The 25,333-nt window shown below is 40.1% G+C and overlaps 1 protein-coding gene across 5 annotated transcripts in view; it reads right to left on the reverse strand.

Moving 5' to 3' along the window:
* Positions 1-20,624: 20,624 nt before the first annotated feature.
* Positions 20,625-25,333, reverse strand: part of ATP6V1C1 (ATPase H+ transporting V1 subunit C1) — a 56,740-nt gene continuing 52,031 nt past the window's right edge. For all 5 annotated transcript variants that reach the window (XM_068395904.1, XM_068395905.1, XM_068395906.1 and 2 more), the window contains 5 exons: positions 24,520-24,612; positions 24,340-24,433; positions 23,721-23,818; positions 22,423-22,549; positions 20,625-21,229 (listed from right to left, as the gene is read on the reverse strand). In XM_068395904.1, the coding sequence (XP_068252005.1) occupies positions 21,134-21,229; positions 22,423-22,549; positions 23,721-23,818; positions 24,340-24,433; positions 24,520-24,612 (508 nt within the window). In that variant the 3' untranslated portion in view covers positions 20,625-21,133. The remainder of the gene's footprint in view (positions 21,230-22,422; positions 22,550-23,720; positions 23,819-24,339; positions 24,434-24,519; positions 24,613-25,333) is intronic.

Genomic DNA, 25,333 nt, shown 5'->3' on the forward strand with positions numbered 1-25,333 from the left:
TTCTAGACCGAGAGCATTAAACAATGTACATGCTGGAACAGAACCTCGAGGGAGTCTTTATTTTGTTTCATTTTAACTTAAAAGTTGGAAGTGCTCTGACAGGATGCTGTCTCCTTGCACGTGGACTTTCACATTGCTTAGATTTCAGTTCTAGTCGTACTTGCAGGAACTTCATCTTCCGACACAATTTTTTTCCTAGCGCAGTTTTCAAACCCTTGAAAAGCCACTGGCAAGGGAACTGTGAAAGGCTTCTCTTTCTTTTCTGTTATTACTACCACCACTAGAGAGGAATTAGACCGTAAATGTAAAGTAGGGTCTTAAAGCATTGTATCAAACCACGTTCATTTTCCTCAAGGCCTACAGAGGCGAGTGCTTTGCAGTTGTACCTTGCATCAGCTTTCAAATTTCCGCTTTTGGTGGAACATGGAGCAAATTACTGCAGAAAAGTAATAACTATTACTGCTTTCATATTTAAGTAGTTGATGTCATTTTTGATCAGTTTATTAAATCAGTTGGACAACAGTAAGAGCTGATAATTTTCATTCTCAAATATTAAGCTTTGACGAGGTTCAAATGAGTTTTAAAAATCCTTCAAAATAAAAATGTTTGCATGACTAATACAAACAAAATACACTTGTTAGCTCTAGTAAGTAAATAGTTTAATTTTATTTTCATTAATTCCTAGTGGAACTGAGAACTGATTTTTGAAACTGGAATTTTTTTCCACAGCTAAAAGAACTTTTATTCTTTGGTGTCCTTTAAATTAATTTAAGAGACTAGGAGCAAAACAGGTTTGCATTGTTTTGTTAAAAGAGTCAAATGCAATCAATCGCAGGTACCTTTGTACCAGAATCCATTCTGATTAATTAAGAAACTGACTTCTCACTGGCAAGTGTTCATGTATCTGCACCCTTTTGATCCACTCCTAAGCTAACAAGCAAACTCTGAGGTACGTAGCAGTTGTGGGAGCGGGCCTGTGCTGTAACTATAAAGTACCACTATCTATGGCAATGAAATGTGTGTTGGCTGACATGAGACAGATGGTGGCAGCTTTAATGCAGCAAGGTAACAATACAAGAATATTAATTCAATAATATTAATTTTGCACTGAGAGTCATATCAGGGAAGAAAGTGGACAGAAAAGGAAATCTGCCTTCAGAAACAGAAAATACCCAGAATCAGACGAATCCTTGGCCTGAGTCCATCTGCTCTGGTGGTGTAATCAGATGGGAACTAACCTGCTGGTGAAGCCAGGTGGAGAGCAATTGGTGTAGAGCAGAAGCAGTTGATGGCAAAGTGTGAATGAAGAATTGAAATCTGCAGAAATCTTGGGGGGAGAAACTTTACAACTTGTTTTTCTTCCTTTACTTCAGCACCAGAGGTGATGTAGCCTAGCAGGAATGAGATTACAAATGTAATTTTTTGAGTCTTGTTTAGTCTGTCATACTGTTACCCTCATGCCAGGAGATGATTAAGGCAGTAAAATGTGACCTCTTTCCCTTAATCATTAGCAAAAGGATGGTCTCCCAGAGATCCCATTAGTGGAGCTTGGACTGTATTTTAGATGTTCTGGTTTTGTGCTGCCTGATGCGCACCAGGCAGTGATGCTTTTCCTCCTCACACTGACAGTAATGTCTGCTCTGTATATGCTGGTTTCAAGATATGCTGCTTCAAAAATGAGAGTAGGAAGTAAAGGGACGGGATGGGCAGGGGATGAGCAAGGGAAGGGACTCTCCAGGATTTTACATTTATAATTTTTCTAAAATGGGTTAAAAATAATTAAAATAAACTCTTCCTCATAAAATCCATATGGAATTGTGGTAGGACCCATTATCAGTTTTCCCCTCAAAATGACAGGGTCAAATGAATTCTTTTGTATCCCAATAACCATTAATTAATAGCTGTATGTTAGATTTTATATTTGCTTTCAGTGTTAGGTGCAGAAGCAGCATCAGGAGGTTTATGCAAAAGATATCCTGCCTATCTTCAGATTTTTGGGTGGTATCTCTACTTGTTCTATTAGATAGTGTTTAGCAAGTACACCAGTTAAATCTGGTTTTAGGCCTCAGCTTTTCTCATAAACCTCTCCGCTTCGTGCAGAAAGCAAATAGGAGGTCAGGTTACTCACTTACCTGGGGACCCCTGTGGTTCAAGGGCATCATTGGGGGGAGAGAGGAGTTTGTATTTAAAACTTGTTCTTTCTGGTCAGGTATTTTGTGTATCTGAGGAGAAATGAAAAAAAAATAGCTGTGTTACAGGCATTTGATATCATCACTCCAAGCTTGCAGTATGCCCGTGTCTATGTTTAGCCTGCACCCAGGGCTAAACAATAAATGTTTTTTCTATCATCCAGTGTCCCTGCTTATCTATAGAGCACCAGCAAGTTGCTCCAGGAATCACAACAGATGGAAATTAGAACAGAGGAGAAGAGTCAAGAAGAGCATGAAGAAACCCCCCTCTCTCAAGCAAGCTTTCCCTTTTATAGTGAACTTGATGTTAATGATACAGAATACACCTGTGGGCCAGCCTGGGTCAGCTGCCCTGGATTTAACTGCTAAGGGCCTTGATCACCATGGCTGGCCACAAACTGAAACCAAATCCCAATGAAACCAGGACAGCCTGGAAGCAAGATTACCCCCGAAGCTTTCACACTGTATATTTGAGTCAGCTTTCCTCCTGACAGCAGATATTTACTTCAAGTAAATGATAAAGCATTCATCTTTACCTTTGTGAGTACTTGGAAGATACAATTTTCTTGGCTTGATTGCTCAAATATTTCTCTCAAACAATTTTCAAATGTATATCATATAATTTCCACATTGCTCTGCATTAATTATGCATTTCTTTCAACACGGAGACAATATCATTCATTTATCCTATATGGCCATTCAGACCAAGACATTTTTCAGTTTAGTATTTACAGCTTCCTGAAAATCTATAGGTGATATTCAATATTAGCTACAGCTGAAGGGTTGGTAAGATGTCTCCAAACAGCTCATAAATAGGAAGAAGTTAATTAACTCACTCTTCCACTGCACCTTTTTCATGCTTGAAGATGACTCTGACACAGAACCTCAAATCCCAACATCCACATAGTCAGAGAGGAAGGCTTTGAATTCCCCCATCTGAGCCTGCCAATTTAGTTTTAAATTGGATTAACCCCCCGCGCTCCCAAAAAAGAATAATTTCCCAGACTCCTAGTTGTGAATAATTGTGCCCAGGCAGTGATGGTGTACTATCATGAAAATTTCACGGTCATTTAATCTTCCCAGATTTCTCAGCCTTGCCTTTGAACTCCAGCTGGACTTTAACGATGACCTGACCTTCTCAACAGTCCCATCTCCTTCCCTGAGTCTCAAGCAAATGTTTCCTAGGGAATCCACTGCAAGTTTTGCATAAACAAGAGGTTTAGGATCAGAAGAAGCATATTCGCTTTCCCAGCAAGTAGTAGAAAACTATTACATAGCAGGCATCAAAGTATCCTCACTGCATGGCATCTTACTGATGTTTTGTGACTGAAACTTGAGCCAGATGTACGTTTGCAGTGTGTCCATCATGCTTTTTCAGTGCTCTCTGTGCAAAGAAATCCTCAATATCTGTACGTGGAAAGATAAGATCTTAGGTTTGCCTCCACCTAACTTCTAAAACATTGGGAGTTCAAACATCTTAAAGTTACACCAAACTATTTGCTTCATTTGGGAAGTGAAGGTCAGTACCTTTTGCTGCAGTCAGAATACAGTGTCACCCTGTTTGCAGTCAAGGATGGGAAGTGGATTGCGACCACTCAACAGAGGCAGAGTTGTGGGGTTGGATGATGATGGAAACTGGGTTTTCAGGAAAGTGGGATGCTAGATACAGGGATAGCATGCTTGCTAATGGCTGGATGTATTTGCCCTCAGGGAAAATATCTTCACAAATACTTTCCTGTGAATTCAAATAGTTTGAAGGGATCGAGAGAGGAGGAGAAGGTATAAAAATGGGCGCAATAAAGAAGGTTTGGCCATCTTATTTTGTAACACTGAGAGCTGCTGGTTGTTCTAAATAGCCATTCCCTTCACCAGAGTGTTTAAAGGGCACAAAAACCACCCATGGAAACACATCCTACAAAGTATTGCTAGGCTGTGATAGCCAAGCTGAGATCTCCTCCTCCTTAAAGAAGGTAGAAGGTCTTCCTTCAGTTCCTTTGAGTGTCCCAGACCTGTCCAAATAAACTGGCAGCTAGTGAAATAAAATTATTTTACAGGAAAAAAATTGTCAGCTGTGCGCCAGGCTTTATTTGAGTGCTTAAATATCTATTGGTTAAGGAGGCTGAGTAGAGCAGATCAAGTGTAATATGCAGCAAGGATATTAAGTGTAAGTGCAGGAAGGATAATACAGAGAGAGGCTCAAAATTGTTCACACAGGGAATTTGTGGGTGGCACTCCCCAGAGGAAAGAACTATTGAGTTTATCACTAAAAGGGTGCAAATCAACCGCTGCCGCCTTGCAGACGCTGGCATTGGCACCAACCATAATGTCGCTGGAAACCTCAGACCGCAAAAAGAGTAGTAGCACTGTGTGGTGATGGATTTATTCTCATTTACCCGAATCTCTACAGAGCTCCTCCATATAAAATCTGTTTACCTTATACTCTGTTCCATGACTACACTTTGTCCCTAATTAAGAAGGTAAATCATAAAACCTAGTTATGAAATGAGTATTTCATGTAACTAAGTATGATACTGAGTAAGCATTTATCACTTAAGATGTTCCTGGCAGAGTGAGTCTGAAATTTTATGGTCCTAATATCTAAATCTTAATTAAAATAGCTTTGACTTTTTCGTTCAGTTGCATTCTCTTCTCTGTGAGTATTACAAGATTAAGCAGGTACTACTATGTTTTAGTTGTTTATAGGTAATTCATTTGTTTTGTTACAGACTAGGTGCTCACAGAATCACAGAACGTTACGGATTGGAAGGGACCTCGAAAGATCATCTAGTCCAATACCCCTGCCGGAGCAGGATTACCTAGACCCTATCACACAGGAACGCGTCCAGGCGGGTTTTGAATGTCTCCAGAGAAGGAGACTCCACAACCTCTCTGGGCAGCCTGTTCCAGTGTTCAGTCACCCTCACCGTAAAGAAGTTTTTCCTCATATTTATGTGGAACCTCCTGTGTTCCAGCTTGCACCCATTGCCCCTTGTCCTGTCAATGGATGTCACTGAAAAGAGCCTGGCTCCATCCTTGTGACACTTGCCCTTTACATATTTATAAACATTAATGAGGTCCCCCCTCAGTCTCCTCTTCTCCAAGCTAAAGAGACCCAGCTCCCTCAGCCTCTCCTCATAAGGGAGATGTTCCACTCCCTTAATCATCTTCGTGGCTCTGCGCTGGACTCTCTCTACCAGTTCCCTGTCCTTCTTGAAGTGAGGGGCCCAGAACTGGACACAATATTCCAGATGCGGCCTCACCAGGGCAGAGTAGAGGGGGGAGGAGAACCTCTCTTGACCTACTACCCACACCTCTTCTCATACACCCCGGGATGCCATCGGCCTTCTTGGCCACAAGGGCACACTGCTGGCTCATGGTCATCCTGCTGTCCACTAGACCCCCAGGTCCCTTTCCCCTACGCTGCTCTCCAACAGGTCTGTCCCCAACTTGTACTGGTACATGGGGTTGTTCTTGCCCAGATGCAGGACTCTACACTTGCCCTTGTTATATTTCATTAAATTTCTCCCTGCCCAACTCTCCAGCCTGTCTAGGTCTCTCTGAATGGCAGCACAGCCTTCTGGTGTGTCAGCCACTCCTCCCAGTTTTGTGTCATCAGCGAACTTGCTGACAGTGCACTCTATTCCCTCATCCAAGTCATTAATGACTATACTGAATAGTACTGGTCCCAGTACCGACCCTTGAGGGACTCCACTAGATACAGGCCTCCAACTGGACTCTGTCCCATTGACCACCACTCTCTGGCTTCTTTCCTTCAGCCAGTTCACAATCCACCTCACTACCCGATCATCCAGACTACACTTCCTCAGTTTAGCTGCGAGGATGCTGTGGGAGGCCATGTCAAACGCTATACTGAAATCAAGATAGACCACATCCACAGCTTTACCATCATCTATCCACCGGTTTATGTCCTCATAAAAGGCTATCAGGTTGGTTAAGCATGACTTCCCCTTGGTGAAGCCGTGTTGACTGCCCCTGATGATCCTCTTATCCTTGATGTACCTAGAGATAGCACCAAGGACAAGTTGTTCCATCACCTTTCCGGGGATGGAGGTGAGGCTGACCGGTCTATAGTTACCTGGGTCCTCCTTCTTGCCCTTTTTGAAGACTGGAGTGACATTTGCTTTCCTCCAGTCCTCAAGCACCTCTCCCGTTGCCCCCGACTTAGCAAAGATGATGGAGAGTGGCCTAGCAATGACTTCCGCCAGCTCCCTCAGCACCCGCGGGTGCATCCCATCAGGGCCCATGGATTTATGGATGTCCAGATTGCTTAATTGGTCCCTGACCCAGCCCTCATCAACCAAGACAGACTCCTCCTCTATCCTGACTTCCTCTGTGGCCTTAGGGGTCCGGGGCTCCTCAGGACAGCCTCCAGCAGTATAGACAGAGGCAAAGGCGGCATTCAGTAACTCTGCCTAACAGCTTAAAGCAACAGCGCAGGCAAATCTAAACGTAATTAAAAAGGAAGTAGGCAGACACTCCGTTAGTTGGGTACTGGATTAGGAAATTATTACTGCATTCCTCTGTAAATTGAGGAACTACTAGTTCTATACATACAGGGTCCATTCAGTCAACTATAAACCTGACAAAAGACAATATTTTGCTCTCTCCTCTTCTTAGGTTTTGTTTCCATTCCCTACAGTGTGAAAGGAGTGGAAAATAAGGAGAGGAAAACTGGCAGGGTTTGATTACATTTGTGTTATCTGTGTGTAGGTAAGACTTCGGTTAGGAGCAATCACGCTGAATTTTTAAATCATGTTTTGTCATTTAATAATCAAAATGTTTTAAAACGACAAATAAAGATCATCCCCATTCAATAGGGACTTTTGAATATTTCTAAGCTTCAGCACAACCATTTCCTGATGTATAAGTCTTCCTTTTAGCTCCAGTGCTTCTGCTGAGATTTGTTTTTAAATGAAATTGAAAACTTACCTCAGTACAATTATTCTGAACTCAACCTCATTCTTTACAAATGTTAATTCTGAAAGAGCCTGTCCTCCTGTTCATGTCCTCTTTTATTCTACCTAAACACTGTGGAATCTAGAGCAGCTTCTTCCTAACACTCCTCTGAAGTTTTGACTCCTTGGTATGATGTGGTCAATCCCAGGGGAAACCGAAATAGCGGTACACCACCAGTGCCCTCTCCCAATGCTTTTTTACACAGAGACGTGAAATGAAACTGTAAATATTTTGAGGTTTTAGCCCTTTTCGGTTGGTACACAGCATCTGACTCACCGGCTGCTGCACAGTGCCTGTGTTTGCTGTTATGTGTCAGTGCAAGAGGAGAAAGCAAATGATACCGTTATTATGCAAAATCACTTCCACCCACCCCAGTGACTCACCAGCACGTCACCGAACAGGATTTACATCAGTTTCAAAATATATCTCCATTATCCATTCCCGTCTCAGCAGGTTATTTATTCCTTCCTTCCACTCCTTCTCTGAATGACGACAACATGACTACACATCTTCCTCTCGGAAGCAGAGCAGGGCTGGCAGCTGCGCCTGGCCGCTTCAGCTCCATTTGCCAGAAGCAACAGCCTTTTGCTTACGGACAGAGCAGAAATGCTGTCTTGCAAGGGCTGCATCTTCCCTCTCCACTGAATGACCGAGCCCTTTTCCTATGATGGGGGTTTTCTTATGGGCTAAGATTTTTTTTGCCTCTGTTAAGAGCAGGTCCATTAATTTTTATCTTAAAGAGATGACGCATCTGTGAATTAACGTAAGGTAGCGTTGATCTCCACTTGCCGTTGATATCAGATGCTTTAGTAAAAGTAGGCCTCAAAGTAGGCCCGAAAAGGCCTACTCTGTGTAACCTTTAGACAGAATCACCTTTCCTTTTAGTAATTTTCCTTTTAGCTAAAATAACTGCACTTTCTGAAACTAACTGCATGTTTTGCAGACAGTGTCTGCTTCTGGGACTGATAACGCTTAATTATAGTCGTCACTGATTCTTGCTTGTGCTTCGTCTTAGAGAATCCAAGGTCTTTGTTAAATTCCTCACTAATTACAAAGAAGGGCCAAAGATAAACAAGACTGTGAACAACATCTTTGTAGTGTCTTAACTGACTTGATTCACAGCTCTGATGCCAGGAGAAGAGATAAATCCTGTAAGAACCAGAACAGTATCTTCTCCTCAGAGCCACCTGTACGTGTCAACACAAAGGCACCACCACGCTTGCACGGAAGCGGGGTCATACAGCAGACAGTATAACTATGGGGGGATTACGACCCCCAGAGACCACCAAAGACCCCTTCCCCAATTTAGTACGCATGCGCAAAGACATTACATAATGTATTAACATATACATAAGGTTTATTGGAATGGGTGGGCTTTTCTTGGGAATTATACGAATATTCATTTTTCTATAATGTATATAATGAGTGTGCTTTTGTGCCTCGGTGGACATGTTAGGTGGAGCAATCCCTCATGTCCCTTGGCCGAATAAAGTAATGCCTGCTCATTAATGCAAAAACCGGTGTTAAGGATTTTTACCCGATTTCGGTGACACCGTGATGTGCCAGTCTGTAAGCGAGGACAACTCAAGGGCTGCTTAACTTAAGACAGACTCATTCACCTCAGTTTAAATTTGCTACTGCTTTTAACATCTTGGTCAAACAAACTGCAGTGGGAAGTCAGTCTATTCAGGAGAGGAAAATGAAGATAATATCTTTTAGAATAGCTAGTTATTCTCCAGTGGTAATGCACTATCTCAGTATTGTGGAAGTACTATAACTGATTTTGACCTGTTAATGTTATTAAATAATTAACTGCATTCTTATTTATTTGAGGAATTCTATTAAATTATTAATTTCATGGTTATCTGCTCTGCCATACTTTGTGTCTAAATGTGAGCAGATGACGTTTCAGTGTATATGAGTATTTGGGCTTAAATTAAATTGAGATTGGACGGATTTACAAATCTGAACATGTCTGGAAATTTGGAGATTTAGCTCTGTGCTTCACTTCTCAAACCTGCAAAAAGGGAATATTCCAGCCTTTGGGTTGCTGCCAAAGTAAATATACACACATTGTACAGGATTCCATGCTGGTACACAAACCAGGACATAGTGTATAACAGCAAAAAGGTCTGTCAGGAGGAAGATCGGCCCTGCAAAGGAGCCCGGCTGCTCCCGAGGAGGCATGGGCACATGGAGCCAAGGGAGTGTTGCCCTCCACAGCGTCTGCTGAGCCGGAGCCATCTGTCCCGCTCCAGGGAGCCCAGGGCTCCCTGGCTGTGTTTAAATTTGCCTTCATCGGTTTTCCCTATCACTGATGGAGCTCTCAGGTCTGGCTCAGTCTGAAGGCCCCAACCTAAAGAAAAACCCCCTGGAAGAAGCTTCCCTCACCTGCCCTATAATCTGGGCCATGTGTACTGAAATGTGATAGCTGATAAATACCTGTCTCTTCCAAGATTTTCCACAATTCTTTATTAGACCATCTCCATACATCACTTTCCCTTGCACGTACCTAAGTTCATACCAGTTTTTAACTGCCATAAAGTTTTTCTTTATCTTCTTCAGTAACTTTTCAGGCCTTCAGTTCCACATAAAACAATACCTCTTTTTAAAAATCTCAAGGATTTACCTTTCCCTAGGAATTGTTTGCAGGTGAAAGATAGGTGTTCCTACTCTCACTCCATGCCTTACTTTATTTCCTCTTTAAACAGCTGTTTGCAATTACAACTAACAAAAAAAATAAGACTATGCAAGAGCTTCTCATCAGCTGGAAGGTTGTATCCCAGCCCCAGCTGAATATCTTTGAGCAGACCATTTTCTTCTTGCCTAGTAATCATAGACATTTTGAAAAAAGATCTGGATGCAAATAATAATAACAATAATAATTCAGTTTTATTGTCCTTATTTCAAGAGCTTCATCATTAGGTATTGGTTTGGTTATGAAAACCCATTTCAATATAACTAACTTTATTAATTAGAGTGATGAATTGTCCTGAGTTTGAAAACAAGGATTTACAACTTTCTTGCTGTGGTGTGGTTGAATGATAAGCTGAAGTTTCTGCTTTTTTACATACAGCACCAAAATTTCAACTTAAACAGTTATCAGATTTCACTGTAAGATATTTTTAATAAGAAGTGCTGCTTAGACTGCTGTGATACTGCTGTTCTCCTTCAAAAGAACAAAGCAGAGGAGCTATACACTGAATAAAAATCTGGGGTTTTTTTAAACTGTATGCTTTTCCTTTTAGGTTTTCTTCCTCTCTGCCTACTTTTTGGCATTTTAACCTGGAAAATCCCATCTGATATCAACATAGGAAGAAGTCAGTTCATCAGGATACAGCTGATCTCAAATGGCTGAAAACTCGTGCTAACAAGGAAGAGTCAAAAGTGAGACAAACTTTTATTTTCATTTTTAAACAGAGAGGATGGCACTGCAATCATTTAAGTATAACTATGGTTTACTGAGGTGTTAATCTATTTAGCTGTTTAAGACTACATGTTTTACCAGCAAATAAGCACTAGCTCAGCAAGCCATTTTGAGCCAGCTACGGAAGTTACTTGTTGAAATTCTGTGAGTTTTGCTACACATAACTGTCCTGTTGGGCTTAAACTCTCCAGTATTCACCAGAAGAAATTTATAGTCATGATTGACTACAACATAAATGTTACATAAAAGCTTGACAGCTTTGAAAATCACCTTCTCCTAAGAATTATCCCTATCTTCTGTTGCTACTCGGTTTTAAAAGGGAAGCAGTTTGTATTATCTATGTACAAAACCATCAGAGAGCTGCCTGGGAAGAAATTGTCCCACCACGTCTCAAGCGTTTCATTAGCTGTCTTCCACTTTGGGTCTCCTGCTAGTCATCTCTCTGGGTTCCTGAGATGAGCTCACCACACTAGAGCTCTTCCCTCAAGAGGTCATCAAGGACTGTAGACCAAGATAAAATAATGATGATCTTCTTTCTGATCTTCTTTGATGCTAGCCTAGTGTGTGAGGAGAAACGAAAGACATTTGTAGAGTCTGATCAGACCCAGATCTCAAGGCGAGGGAGAAGGGAAATTAAGCTCTGGTGATTTTGGGCAGTGAAAATCCTCATGCAAAAACATGAGAAGTCCTGCTCAAAATAAATCAATACAGCTGTAAGGGAAGGTTAGTAAAGTCAATTCTGTCCCTGCTAAAGGAACATTTTTCTTTTCCCATCTTTCAGGAAGAGAAGAGTCAGAGGTTTGTGCAAGTTTGCACGCTGATATCACTGTGTGCCAATAGCATTCGCCTGTAAGAAATGATCCAGGAAAGGGAGGGAGAATTCATGCATGGCCACAGTGTTAGTCACAACTGTTAAGGCTTTGAGGCCTATTTTTAAACACGATGGTATGAGCACTTCGTGTTGGTCAGCCATACAGCCTTCTGTAACTGCAGCCTGGCTACAACCCTGTTATCACTACTGCCATTGCAGATCAGAGAATGGGAGAAGCCTAATTTCAGATAAAATCAGTATGGTTCTTCATCTGCCTCGAGGAAGGAGAAAGATGGGGATAAAGAAGAGAGGCCAGAGAACAAGAGCTGTCATCCCAGTACACTTACAGAAAATGTATCTATCTATCTCAGCCATAATCGTGAGGTTACTCTGAATACAGCGAGGAAACAGAGATTAAACAGTTCTTTTCAGTGAAAAATCAGCCTTCTACAGATGTCACCTGACGCAGGCAAAGTCCACTCATTCATGCCAAGAACATTGCCTGAATTTTGGATTTACCCAGCTGCTGTTTTCAGAAGGAGTGGTGCTACAGACCGAACCACTGCTGGAGGACATTGCCTCGCTTGGCCATTAAGTCTATCCATCACAGCACTTCAGCGCACAGATTATTTATCCGCAGTTTCACTCTGCACCTGGGAGCCCTTATGTGTACCGTAGGTTTATTGCTCTGCAAGCAGAGCAGCCTGAGTCAGCTGGCCTCGGAGGATGGTAGACCGATAGCTAAGGGGGCATCGGTTGTTTGCTCTTTGCATTCAATGGTTGAGACAAAGTCATGAGCCCAAATCTGCTGTCACTGACCACAGCTGTATCACTGACATGATATCAGTGTGTTCAACGTTCAGCTGGGTTCACACACAACAGGACGGTAGCACCTTTGTTTCATGCTCTGTGTGTGATTCATCATAAGGATAGGGAGAAAAACTACTAATTTAAATAGCTTCAAGAACAGTTAAAAAGCAACAAGAAAAGGAAGCTTGAAGCAGCCTGGCATAACACCGCAAAACAGTGATTTGCAGAGAGCTCTGTGTAAGAACTGAAGCTTGAGATGGGAGGTTGGGGACATTGTAGTATGGAAAAGAAGCCCTTGGGATTCAGTTAGAGACAAATACATCTAACCCTATCTATGGCCTATTACAGTCTGTGGGAATCTAAGGAACAGCTTGGAGAACAGTTCAGCTGCCCAGCCAGAGGAGGATCAAGTCAGGTAGATAAGCAAAGCACTTAGTGATCCAGGTAGGATCCAGAAGGATGAGCCTCCTGTTGGCCCCATGTCTTACCTGCCAGTCCTACGGTTGGACTCGACAATCTCAAAGGTCTTTTCCAACACAAACAATTCTATGATTCTACCAGGATATCTCAGTTGCCTTATGGTTTGTGAAATGTCACTGGACACCTCTGTTTACACAGCTGTAACAAACTACACCTCAGGTTGTCTATGGTGAGAGCTTAGACATCCAGCTTACATGCAGACAACATGATGTTGCTGTCTAGAGCTGCATCTCACACCTCGTCTTGCTTGGTTAAGCTGCCTTCTGTGTACTAACTCTGCTCCTTCCATTCTTTCACAAGAGACGCTTGCGCATCCTGATTCCTTTGCTGTATTATGCAAAAAGGTTGGATACTTCAAAATTTGTTGCTTTGAGATATTATCATTTGCAAAGATTTACTTAAGATATGGCAAGGTGTTAGTAATTACATGAAAAAAATGAATATAATTAGTACTGTAAAGTAGCTGATGCGCTTCTAAAGGTTGCTGTGAAATTCAAAATTATCTTCTTCTAAAACTCAAATTTCACAGTTGTGGGGGTTTTCTTGTTGTGTGGTTTGTGTTTTGGGGTTTTTTTTGATTAGGAAATAGTTCAAGAAGAACAACATTCCCATATAGTTATTTTAAACATAAATGGATTTTGGATTATTGTTCAGGTTTGACTATTAAATTCCTTGGGGTTGGTTGCGTGAGAGCCAACGAGAGATACAAAGGCCTGAATGAGGAACCTGAATTGTCTTCCAGCAAAGCAGAGCAACAGGAAAATTATAGGTTTGATTCAGCATTTTGAGTGTAATCCTAGCCTGATGGAAACAAGTGGCAAGACCATCATTACCTGAAATGGGGACAGTATTTTACCCACTCATTTTAGCTTTTCCAGTTTTGAAGATGTAAGGCTTGAAGTGCTTGTATATTTATATGAGAAAAGTACTTTCATTATTACAACAGCTTTTTTCACCTAAACACAAGAGAATGCTTACCTACCTGTCTTAAGTAATCTTTTCATAAGGTCAGCTGAAGTATTTAATGAATCTAAAGATGTTTTTTTAAGAATTTAAAGCTTTTTTTAAGAATTTAAAGTTATTTTTATCTAAATAATTATCTTAATATATTTTTCCATTAGAAAAAATTATAAAATTATTTGAAACTGCTACTTTACAGTACTAACCACATTAATTATTAGAGAAATGCCAAGATGCATGTACCCCAATCCATTCCAGTATCAGCTGGGCTAGATCTTCCTAAATAGTTTAATTATCAATTTTCCACAGACTTCGGTCCCACTAGAAAACACTCGGAGTAATGAGTTTGAAATTGTTGTTTGTATTAATAGTGATGACTACAGAAGTCATACTGTTGAACACAATGGCAGTAACTGTCTACTCGGCATCTACAAAAACATGCCCAAGCAGGCTATCTGTGTAGGTGTTTCAGGATGGCTTTAGTGCCGTTGTCTCAGAGACACGACTCTGAAAGGTTTGCTGCTTCTTTCATTCATCTGAAAAAATAAGGCATCATTTATATTGCCTTTGGACCACCTCATATCTTCAGAGGAGGAATTGTTGATGTATCCACTTTGCAAAAAAGGTCAGTCGGAGCTTTCTCTACCAAAACTGAGGAAAGAAGTTTTTCTGAGCTGCAGCATTTCCACAAGCTGAGAAGCCCAGGTCAAGACCAGAGTGAAAATTAGATGAAAAGAACCTTCACCTGGTAACGAAGAAGCTCATAGGTACGCACTTACAAGCACTTTTCTAAATTCTCATGAAAAGTTTGCCTTTGGTTGCATTTGCTGTATATTTCCTATTGCATCAGCTAAGCTCATGCTGCTTGTTTTAATTTTCTTTTCTGGCACCTATTTACTGAACCCTAACCTTGAACTGAGCTGTGAAAACACTGATACAGGTAATTCTGATCCCCAGTTTTGCAAGGGGCAACTGGGATTTTGGGGACAGTTTGGTTTCAGTAGCTGGTGAAAACTTTTGTCTTTTGATTTTGCCTCTTCAAACCTTTGCTGTACTATTGGTAACTGAAAAATCCATATATAATTTAATTTTTCAGATCCTTAATCAATGGAGCATAATGAGTAGATTGATCAAACCATTGGTCAGCGTACCCTGTCTTGCGATGCTTTGGAGTGTTGATGATTGCTGAAGCATGACAGGCCTCAAGTCACGTGCTCTGGTGCCTGGTCCAGGTTGGAGAAGCCCTTACCAGCAGATTACAAATCTCTTGTAAAAACACAGTCAACAAGTACATTGTGAAATATAATGAATTCCAGAACAGTACTGTCCTAGAAATAGTTTTACTAATGTCTACAAGCTTTCACATGCATGAATTTGACAAGTTAGGTCGTTGTTTAGCTATGGGGGATAAAGACACGGATGCAACTGAATTTAGGGCAACCAAGTGGGGATTGCAGATACTGAATACTTCTAAGAAAACCAGGCTGCTGAGAAGAGAGGAAGAATATCGCTCAGCAACGTGAAAACATTCAAGACTGCAGCCTCTAGTAGAGTGACAGTTTATAAAACCAAGAGGAAAAATGGCAGGGAGCAGTGGAAGAGTGTAAAAGAGTGAGAGGAAGGGGAAGACAGGAAAGGCAGAGTAGCAGGACAAAAAACTAAGAGATTCAATAAGGAGTATGCAATGACCTACGACAGAGTGATGCAACCAAGGTGGTATGACAGAGCAGAACAAGACTGGGGAGCAAGCAGGGCTAAGCCATTGCCCTTGGCTACTTCGGTGTGCAAAGTGGGTCCTTACCGAGTGAGATTGTTCCACGTATCCCAGATCGACGTTTGTTCTTACTGTTGCTTTCTCCATCGTGTTTACAGGTGACATTAAGTTAAAACAGTCTTTCTGTTTTCTGTTAGCCGAAGCAGGTAATTGGTACATGGGAAACCAGGTGGGTTTCAACTAGACCAGTTGGTAGATCTGCCTTGAACTGACACTGACATGAGGCAGAGAACGGCGAAACAGACATATGCAAGAATAAAGTAACCCTGTAATGACGTCCACAGTGCCTCTGTCCCCAGAGACCATGAATTTACCCTGAAGAGTCTGAAAAGAAAAGGCAAGCCTCCGCCAGGCTCTATTAGAAGTTACCAAAACCATACGTTTGTAGTATTTAACTTAAAATCCAAGTTTGTTGTGGAAGGAAAACTTCATAGCTGAGGAACTACAGGAATATTTTCACACATCAAAAAATTCAGAAATATATTTAAAAAAAAGATTAAAAGGCCTGTAGCAATGTTTTACAGCCTTCAGCTGCAGGATCACTCTATCTTTTCCCTGTGTTGCTGTGGGTGTGAAGCACAGTTGTATATTGCAAAAGGAGATGGTACAGAAGATTGAAAGTTGAAGACTTCTGCTTTGATGGAAAAAGCACGTGGTCCCTAATAATCCCTTCATTTAACATTTAGTAAAATCATAGAAACAGTAAGCAGTGTACGCAAAAAATCCACTTTTAAAATATTGAAATCCCATAATGTACCTGAAATTCGACACATACCATTTTAAGTAGTAATTCTGAGTCCACCAGAATTCTGTTCCACTGTCAGGACACATCAATCTTTGCTCTTCAGGCTCTTCAGTCAGAGGCTGAATATGTGTGCAGCACCATATGAATCTCTAGGTGGTATGGGGAAGTAAAGCATAATAATTACGGAAAATATTTAAAATTTCCTTGGTATTATGAGACCATGAGATGAAATCCTTAAAAAAATCATATGCTTTAGTTCAAATCCAAATCATTCAGGAAAGGCTTCGTGAGAGTTTCACCCTGGCAGCTTTTTGAAAGTAGCTCGAGACCACTCTCTAGAGGTGAAAAATGAAGATTTCATTTCTGAAGACAATTCAATCAAGACAATTCGTTGGAGAGCACACACAGACAGACATATTGTAAGACAGAAGAGGTTCTTAATGAGCCTACATAGGACAAAAGCTAAAACCACCACATTTTTTAGAAGAGTGATACTGGGGCCAATAAATAGCGAACAGCCCTATGACATTGTGCACGCTCACGCTTCTTTTTGTAACTCTACCATAAAAGTGCAGTTGTCTATTCAAAGCTGGCTCTCCAGCATCTACTTGTGCTTAACCCAGCTTCCCCTGCAGCTTTCCCATTGGCTCTGTCCAATGCAGGGCTCGCCAGAAGTGTCCACACAGCCGCAGCTTCTCGGGTCCCACCAGCACCACCACCTAGCCCCAAAGTCTCAGGTAAATACAGCGTTGCAATAATCTGCTTATGGACTCAAATGAACCTCAAGAAAAATCACATTCAATTCAATGAAGTTGCAGGAATTCAAATATTAGACTTGTATTTCCCCTGACCCTACAAAATGTGAGCTTCTTGGTGATACACAAAACCCAGACCTTTGCAAGACGAAGTATTCATGGTTTGTTCTATCCATGATTCTTGCAGTTAATGGCATAGTACAGAAAGTGTTGGAGAACATTTGTTTATACTGAAGCAACATTAAAAGATCCCAGGCACAGATCCCATCCCCACGAAGTGAAGAGTGATGCCATTTGCTTATGACTCATCTCACGTATTGTGCTCTTAAAAATATTTAAGTCAGTATAAGATAAACTATACACTGTCTGCCTGGAGACAAATACTAAGCTGCTGGCAAATGTTAGAGACTTTCACTCTAAGAATCCAGGCCCAGTTGGGTGGAAAATAAACACTGTATTTGTTGACATAAGCAATGGAGCAGAATTTAAACATCCCCTCTACAGTGGGAATTCTGCCAAAACCCCCAAATTCACGTACAAATGTATCTGGGAAGAAGTTACCTTCTAAACACTTCTGCTCAGACATCTAATAGTTCAGCAGAAGATAGATGCATTTATCTTCCAGAAAGCTTTCAAAATCATTAATATCTTTATGAAAATAAAACTAATACAGAGGTTTAAAAGCTGAGCATTTCAAAATGCTATTGTATTTTAAAAAAGAAGAAACAAACCAAAGGTCTCACATTCGCTGGTCACTGTGGATTGCCATGTTTAACAGCTGTAGTCCTTAAAACAAAAGCAGCCCCAGAAGTGTGTGCTTGAGTATGGCAGGTATTGCTTTCTCACACAATCTCACTACTAAGTTTTGTCAGTTTTCAAATGGTATCCATCAGCATTTCAAGATCTATGTTAAATTTACTAAAATATTACTACATGGCTATTTTAGACACTTCTGCTGTGCAGCAGCTGTCTCCCCTTCTCAGATTTTGACTACACACATGTCAATTGTGACAATTCAGTTATGCCTGCTTTTCCTATTAGGACGTAAATCACCTGTTGTTACTTATTATAATAAAAATAAAATTCCCATACTCCTCACATTCCAGAGTAGACTACATTCTTCATTTCTTCCACAAATTATTTTCTGTCTTAATCACCTGGCATGCTTCTCAGAAACAGAATGAAAATTTTCCATTTCTACACAGTTCAAACCCTGTTCCTTTGCCAGAATCTTTTAAGAACCATAGAAATATAACAAACTGTAAGAAGAAAAGGTTTGGTTCTAGCCTTTCCCTATAAATCAAATCTAACACAGACTAACTCCCACCCTCTATGCTGCTGGGCGGAAGGAAGGAGGTTGGGAATAAAGGAGTGAACTTGAGCCTCAGTGGAAAAAGATATTTTTTGTCCTCTTCCCACCATCCAAATCTATTTTGTCAGGAAACTAAATCTCCCCCAAATCAAGTCTGTTTTACCTGTGACAGTAACTGGTAAGCAATCTCCCTGTCTTATCTCAACCCATGAGCTTTTTCACTTTGTTTCTTCCCTTGTCCCATTGAATGGGAGTAGTGAGAGAGCAGCTGGGTGGGTATCTGGCAGCCAGTCAAGGTCAACCCACCACTTCTAATGAGAATTTCCCATATTCAAACTTGCGTTCTCTGCCTCTCATCTTACTACACTGTATCTCTGAAAAGTGCTGAGGCACATCAGATGGCTCCTCATTCTCTGTATCCTCTGCTCGGGCTGTTGTAAATATCAGTAACATGTCTTTTGCTTTCTCTCCGTCTCTTCCCCAGTATGAAGAGACACAATTCTCCCAGTATGTCATGTTGTCACATGCTCCAACCCCCCTGACAAGCTTGGGTAGCCTCCACTGGACTTCCTCCCTTGTGGTACTCCATTTCTTGTACTACAGAGCCCAGACGTGACCTCGGAAGTGCCAAACATTGGGGAAGGATGGCTATCCTCTTACTAACAACACCCCAGGAGATGGTTGGCCTTTGCCACAAGGGCAACATGTTTTCCACAAGCAGTCCCAGGTCCTTTTCTGCAGAGCTGCTTCCTGGCTAGTAAGCCCCCAGTCTGTACTGCTGCATACGGGTTATTCCTCCTCAAGTGCTGGACTTCACAATTCTCTTTGCTGAAGTTCATGCAGTGCCTGTCAGCCTGTTTCTCCAGCATATCCACATCCCTCTGAGCAGCAAACCTGTCTTTCAACATACTGACTGCTTCCCTCACCTTGGGTGGTGTCATTCTATTGTCCAGCCTCCTCTTGCTTCCATTCGAGAAGAATCTAGTGCTGATTTAGCAGGCACTAGGTACCTTCAATAGGGAAAAGTATACAGCAAAGCAGTTTGTACAGTACTTACTGGACTCCTAAGCCTTTATACTGCACTTGTTTGTAGGAAGGCTTTGAAAACAAAACCAAGAGAGAACTAAGATGAACAGAGACAACAGTTTAGCCTGATTCCTTCTGTGATCAGGGAAGCAGGATTAAATGCTTCCAGTGGACCAAAAAAACAAACAACCCTCTTTACCCCTAAGTAGTTTATCTCAGTTACAGTGGGCTCAGAACCAAGACGACTATCTTTGTACGTAGTAATAACAAAAGCCAGTGGAAGCGGCAGAGCTGGGGGAAAACCCCTTCCACTTACTCACACACTTTACAACCTGGTCAACACAGTAAGCAGCTGTTATCTTCTGTAAGGAAGCCAGAGAGAGCATAGGAGTGTGAGCACAAGTGAACACTTGATTTCACTCTTTCCCCTTTTACCTATGAAAATAGTAAGAAAAGCAAGTATAATTTTACGCAGTAAATATTTTTTTTATAGACTTCAAACCCCACTTCATTATCAGGAGCTAGATGCAACTCTTGCCCTCAAAAGCTAGCCTCTCTTTTAATAATTAAAGATCTCAATGTTGGCTTATCAAAGATAACAAATTCCTCAAAAGTGCTTCTGGTTCACTACTACAGATTCTATAGCTGAAAGCCCTATACTGCTTAGATTCACAGTACTGGTATTTTCAGTTAGGGACCAAATTAGAAAAAAATCCAGTGGTTACAGTACTACAAATACTAATTTTGACAAATCAGTGCTCCGCCAGTCTCAGTCTTAACTGAAGTCAGTTTTAAAAGGTACTGCAGTTTTTACCCCCTATTTAGCAACTGAAATATGTGGAATACTTGTAACAGTTATGATAACTGCTACTGAAATAAACAACCCCTCTCTATACACATTAAAAGGAAGCTGTCATATTCCCTGTATGGCAGAAAGGATGCTGCCAAAAAAAAAAAAAAAAAGCAAGCATCTAATAGTACAGTATCCAAAGCCATAAAGTAGTCCCAAGCTTCAACTGATTGAAAAGAACAAGGAATTATCAAAAAATCCTAGACCAGGCTAGCTTGTTAGCATCCCAGGTTACTCCCACCTTCCCAATAATGGTCTCATGTCTCTTCTTTATAGAGTCACAAAGATATAAACACGAAAAACATTTATACATAGGTTTGGTGACCAAACAACACACTTGACCATTACTGCACAAAGCAAAAGAAATACCTGCATCTCTTAAAAGTATCTGTGCTGAAGTCATTGCATTTCTGTACCACTGCATGCAGGATGCAGCATTGGTTTTAATACACTGCTTCAGTTTAGACACAGGTATCTACGGTTATATGCGGTACAAGGAAGTGACACATTTGCACAGGTATGTTTATTTTTTCCTGTGTTTACAGTGCTTCAATTGTAATTTTAAACCATTCAGAAAGCACAGTTTCATACCAATTTTACATACTTTACATCACAGTTCAACATTAACACAATTGTATCTACTAAATCAAATGAACAAAATGGCCATGAACATTTACACTATTGTTCTGTAAACAAGTTTTTTTTTATAAACAATGGTAAATGGAATTAACACAGACCACCATATGAAAGAGAAGTGGGCTTTTCCTTAAATAAATCACTCTGTTTATAAATACTTCAATTCTCTCAATATACATTTACAGACATAATTGATTAAAAGCAGACTACCTACACTGTTCTTTAAAAAGAAAATGTCTAGAGATGGACCACTGTGTGTTAAATTCACCTAACATAGGAAGCAAGCATATGATTAGTAGAGTGTTAAAAGTATTACTGTACTTCAACCTCACTTCTGTTTGTTTACACCAACACTGAGAAGATTGTCATGTTAGGGAACTTTTACTTGAATTCCAGCAAATTACAATCAATCTTGTAGTACACATACGGGTAGTACTCCTGCTGACTGAGGTTTAAGCCTGGAATATCCATAGTTGCCTGCAAATAAAGTTTTGAAACCAGTTATACTCTTACAATTCAGACTCCTGTTCAGAAGTAGACAAAATATTCATATGTTTTAGGAGCAAATAGGCCAGGAAAGACTTCAAGCTTAAATTTTCACATTCAAGTGACTGTTTAAGCAACTAAGTTAGAACTTTGACAAATGAGTAACAGTATTTTTCAAAATGAAATACAAGTGTTCTTTCAAAATTTAAGTAGTTTTGTATCAATAATTCACATCTGTTGCTACAGTAAACACACCACCACTAAATGGAAGGAAAAGTACTGCAATTATGTTTTACTACTTCTAAACACAGTTAGTTTTTGAAAAGAATGTTACAGCGTGCTGAATGATCCAGGAAGTCACGTGAAGTTCAGCATCTTTAATTTTCACCTTAATTGTTTCACATCCCCTTTCCCCAAAAAGGCCTGGAAATACTTTGAAAAAACATTACTTTAAATATTCTATGAGAGATTATTTTTCATCTTTTTAAATTCAGCTAAACTTATTGTGTGGTGTATCTTTAGTTACTCTTTAACTACAGAAAGCACTGCTTTTCAATACAAAACAAATTAGTAGAATAAGCTTCCCAGCAATCCAGTTTTAAACATGAAAATGAGACCTCTACAGATGAAAAGGATGACTCCATCTTGACATTAATTCAGCCTCCTTCAGCAGAGAAGGACAACTATGGTAACTTAAAAACAAAGACAGCAATGTAACAAAAAAAAAAGTTGTTTCAGTATTAAGGCCACTGTTGCCATTGACTGTGGACAATTAATGTATTACTTCTGGGCTCAAAAAAGATATGAAATGTGTTCAAGTTCCTTACGCCTTATTTCAGATCAAAGTTGACTTTGTTTGAATTCTTTGAGGATATGCATATGTATGCAGCCTGTAAGATATCTTTCCATCAGTAGTAGGAAAGAATGCAGTAAGAAGAAATTACATGAGACTGTTATACCAGACAGCTCATCAAATGCATTGATTGTAACTTTTACATTTTTGCAAAGCAGATGATATTTAAACAGAAGTAGCACTTTTACAAGGAGACATAATTTTTTGTACTGTGAGAGAATGATGGAGAATATAGATAGGTGTAGCTTTTTAGTAAAGCCAATAGACTTTTTTTTGTTTAAAGAGACTAAACCTAATATTGAAGGGGAATAGCAGTTACAAAAATACTTACATCAATGATAGCGGCTGCACTGCTGTCAAGGTGTTTGTATAAATCATACAAAACCTCCCTCAGTTTCTTCATTGTTTTCTTATTAGGCTGAAGCAGCATTGCCTGGAAGTTAACTGGCAAACCATACCTGAGGAAATCAAGCAGAAAACTATGAAAATGCTGAAATAAGCCTCCTTTCATCCTTTCAAAGCAGAATTTTATTTTGAGAAAGAATCCTATTGCTGAAGAGGAAATTATTTTCATTTCTGCAAGACCATTATGTTTCTACAATTCAAAAGGCATCAATAAAGTAGAACTTCTTTATTCAAGTTTAAAATAACAAAAGAGGAAGTCTAAATGCTTTTAAAATAATTTTAAATCCTTGAGTACCTGGCACAATTCTCAAAGTTACCTGAAGCCTCAGACCAAGTTTTGAACATTCCAACTAATTTACTTGCAAGACTTTGTTTACGCCACTAGGTGGAGAATCTAGTCTCTACTCAGTCCTCGTTTCTAGGTGTGTGGAAACATTTGCCAATACCCAAATCAAGTTCAGCTTTCTTCCTTACTCAAGTTTGTCTTCAAAATAAGCCCGTAGCAGCTATGAAAGACTAGAATGCAAGTTAATATGATGTTTTCTCCTCTGGTTGTCACCTTTATGATAACTTACCAAAAAGGCTAAAAAAACCTTTCTGGTTTCTGACTGACAAAGGCAGAAGTCCTTTCAACTCTAAAAAAAAAATCTAGGTCTTTCCTTCTGCAGAAGAACTACAGCTGTTCTTAAGCCAACTTTGTAACTCTACTTCTAGATAGGCATGAAAAAAAATGCCGAGAAATTTTATAGTTAGAATACTGAATGGTTTAAATCTGAAAAATTTAGATTACAAAATTCTTAGAAAGGCATGTTTTAAAGAAAAAGCATACATTTCAAGATGTGAAGCTATATTACTAAATCCTGAATACTTTTTATTCTGAACTATTCACATTTCCCACTTAAATAGAAGATATAATAAGCTCTTTCTACAAGCAGCTCATAAAGCAAGCTAAGAATCAGAAACAATACCTTGCTGCAACTTACCTGTAATTCCTAAAGCACTAGTGGAAAGACTATCCAAGGGGCAAGATACCCAATTATCTACCTCAAATACTCCACAACTGGCAACAAGAGCTGTTGCCATCGGCTATTCTTACTGCCCTACTTCTTGTTTCCTCCTTCCCAGGAGACTGGCATTCACACACCTCAGTTTGGCAAACCCAAGCTACATGTAAATTCTTAGAAAGCCTACGAAGAAAAGCACTATTCAGGTCTGCCTCATTACCTTAAAACAGATTCAACAAAAACCCGTAGTGCTTTTACATGAATCCATGCAATGAAAGCTTCACTGAAATTAACTTTGAGCCACCGAACCAGAGGCCCCTGTGAAAGGAAAGAAAAAAAAAAAATTCTTATTCAAACTTCAGAAAAAGATCCAGCCCATTAAGCATGTTTAAGCAGATACTCAATATCTGTACCATGATAATAAAGACAACTTAAAAGGCAGAGTTCACTGTGGACATAACGGCTCAAGGGTATTTCGATACTAAGTAAAGAGAAATTTAATGAGACTTCCATTGTCTCTTCAGTACACCATCTCAGCTGCCGTGGGCTAACTATGTTAAAGACCTTTTTACTAATATCTGATTATTTCATTCAAATATGCGTCCAGTTTCAAACTTAATATATTATCAGGTGCAACATCAGCACTTGGTTCAACACAGTGAGAGGCATTTGTGCTACAGGAAACTCAATTACCCCTGAGCAGATTAGCTGGGTGGCAGGCTACCTCATGTCATCCTTGCAATGCTTTCTCAGAATCACAAGTTCATGAAATTGTTATGTAGCAATAACAAGTCTTAGATGTCTCATGCTTCTATAATGACTAGTTTATACAGACTTACAAACTGTTTCTTCTTGTCAGTTGACAGTCTATTCATTTCTTCTTTATCCGCTTTCATCTCTTCTTCATTATACTGGAAGTCACGGACCATAAATCTGCATTTGGAAGTGAATGAAATCAAAAGTGGCTATCTAGAGATCCTTCAAAGCATGAAAGACAGAACACACAAAATAAGCCTTACTTATATTCTCTGGCTTTATGCTTGAAGTCATCCACTGCCTTCCTGAACAAGGTAACGTTACAAAGGTAACTGTCTTGATCCTCAAAGAGTACACTACACAGGAAAAAAAGTGTCAGAATTAAAAAGGTTCAAGTCACCACAGATCTGACATACAGTAGCTTAAGCTGTACTTTATAACTACTGGGCAAGAACATAAATGTCGATAATCACACAGGATTAGTTCCTAAATTAAACATCTTATACAGAAAGTAACTGAAACTGTAGCAACTGCTCTTAATTACTCCCTTCATAAAGGATAGCAGTTTCCATTTCACATTCAGAGATATCACCACTCAGGAACACTTCATACATGTCTGGATATCTGTTCAAGTTAAAATTATTTTACAGAAAAAGGAACTAAAGCTGGTTTAATACTGAAAAATCTGGACTACAGAACTCTTTAGAAATGTGTGCTTTAAAGAAAAAGGAAATGGATTTAAAATAGAAAAGGACATAAATTAAAAAGACACAGGTTGTAAGAAAAAGTGTTTCTTAGGCTGTAAAGATGACGCCCAGATTTACTATTTTATAGTTGAAGACTATACTGCTTATCCTGAGACTTCACATCTCATGTGAGTCGGGGCAATCCCAAGCACAAATACAGGCTGGGCGGAGAATGGATCAAGAGCAGCCCTGAGGAGAAGGATTTGGGGGTGATGGCTGACGAGAAGCTCAACATGAGCTGGCAGTGAGTGCTTGCAGCCCAGAAGGCCAACCGTATCCTGGGCTGCATCAAAAGCAGCATGGCCAGCAGGTTGAAGGAGGTGATTCCGCC

This window comes from Nyctibius grandis, chromosome 3 (genome assembly GCF_013368605.1).
Source record: "Nyctibius grandis isolate bNycGra1 chromosome 3, bNycGra1.pri, whole genome shotgun sequence".
Taxonomy (NCBI): Eukaryota; Metazoa; Chordata; class Aves; order Nyctibiiformes; family Nyctibiidae; genus Nyctibius; species Nyctibius grandis.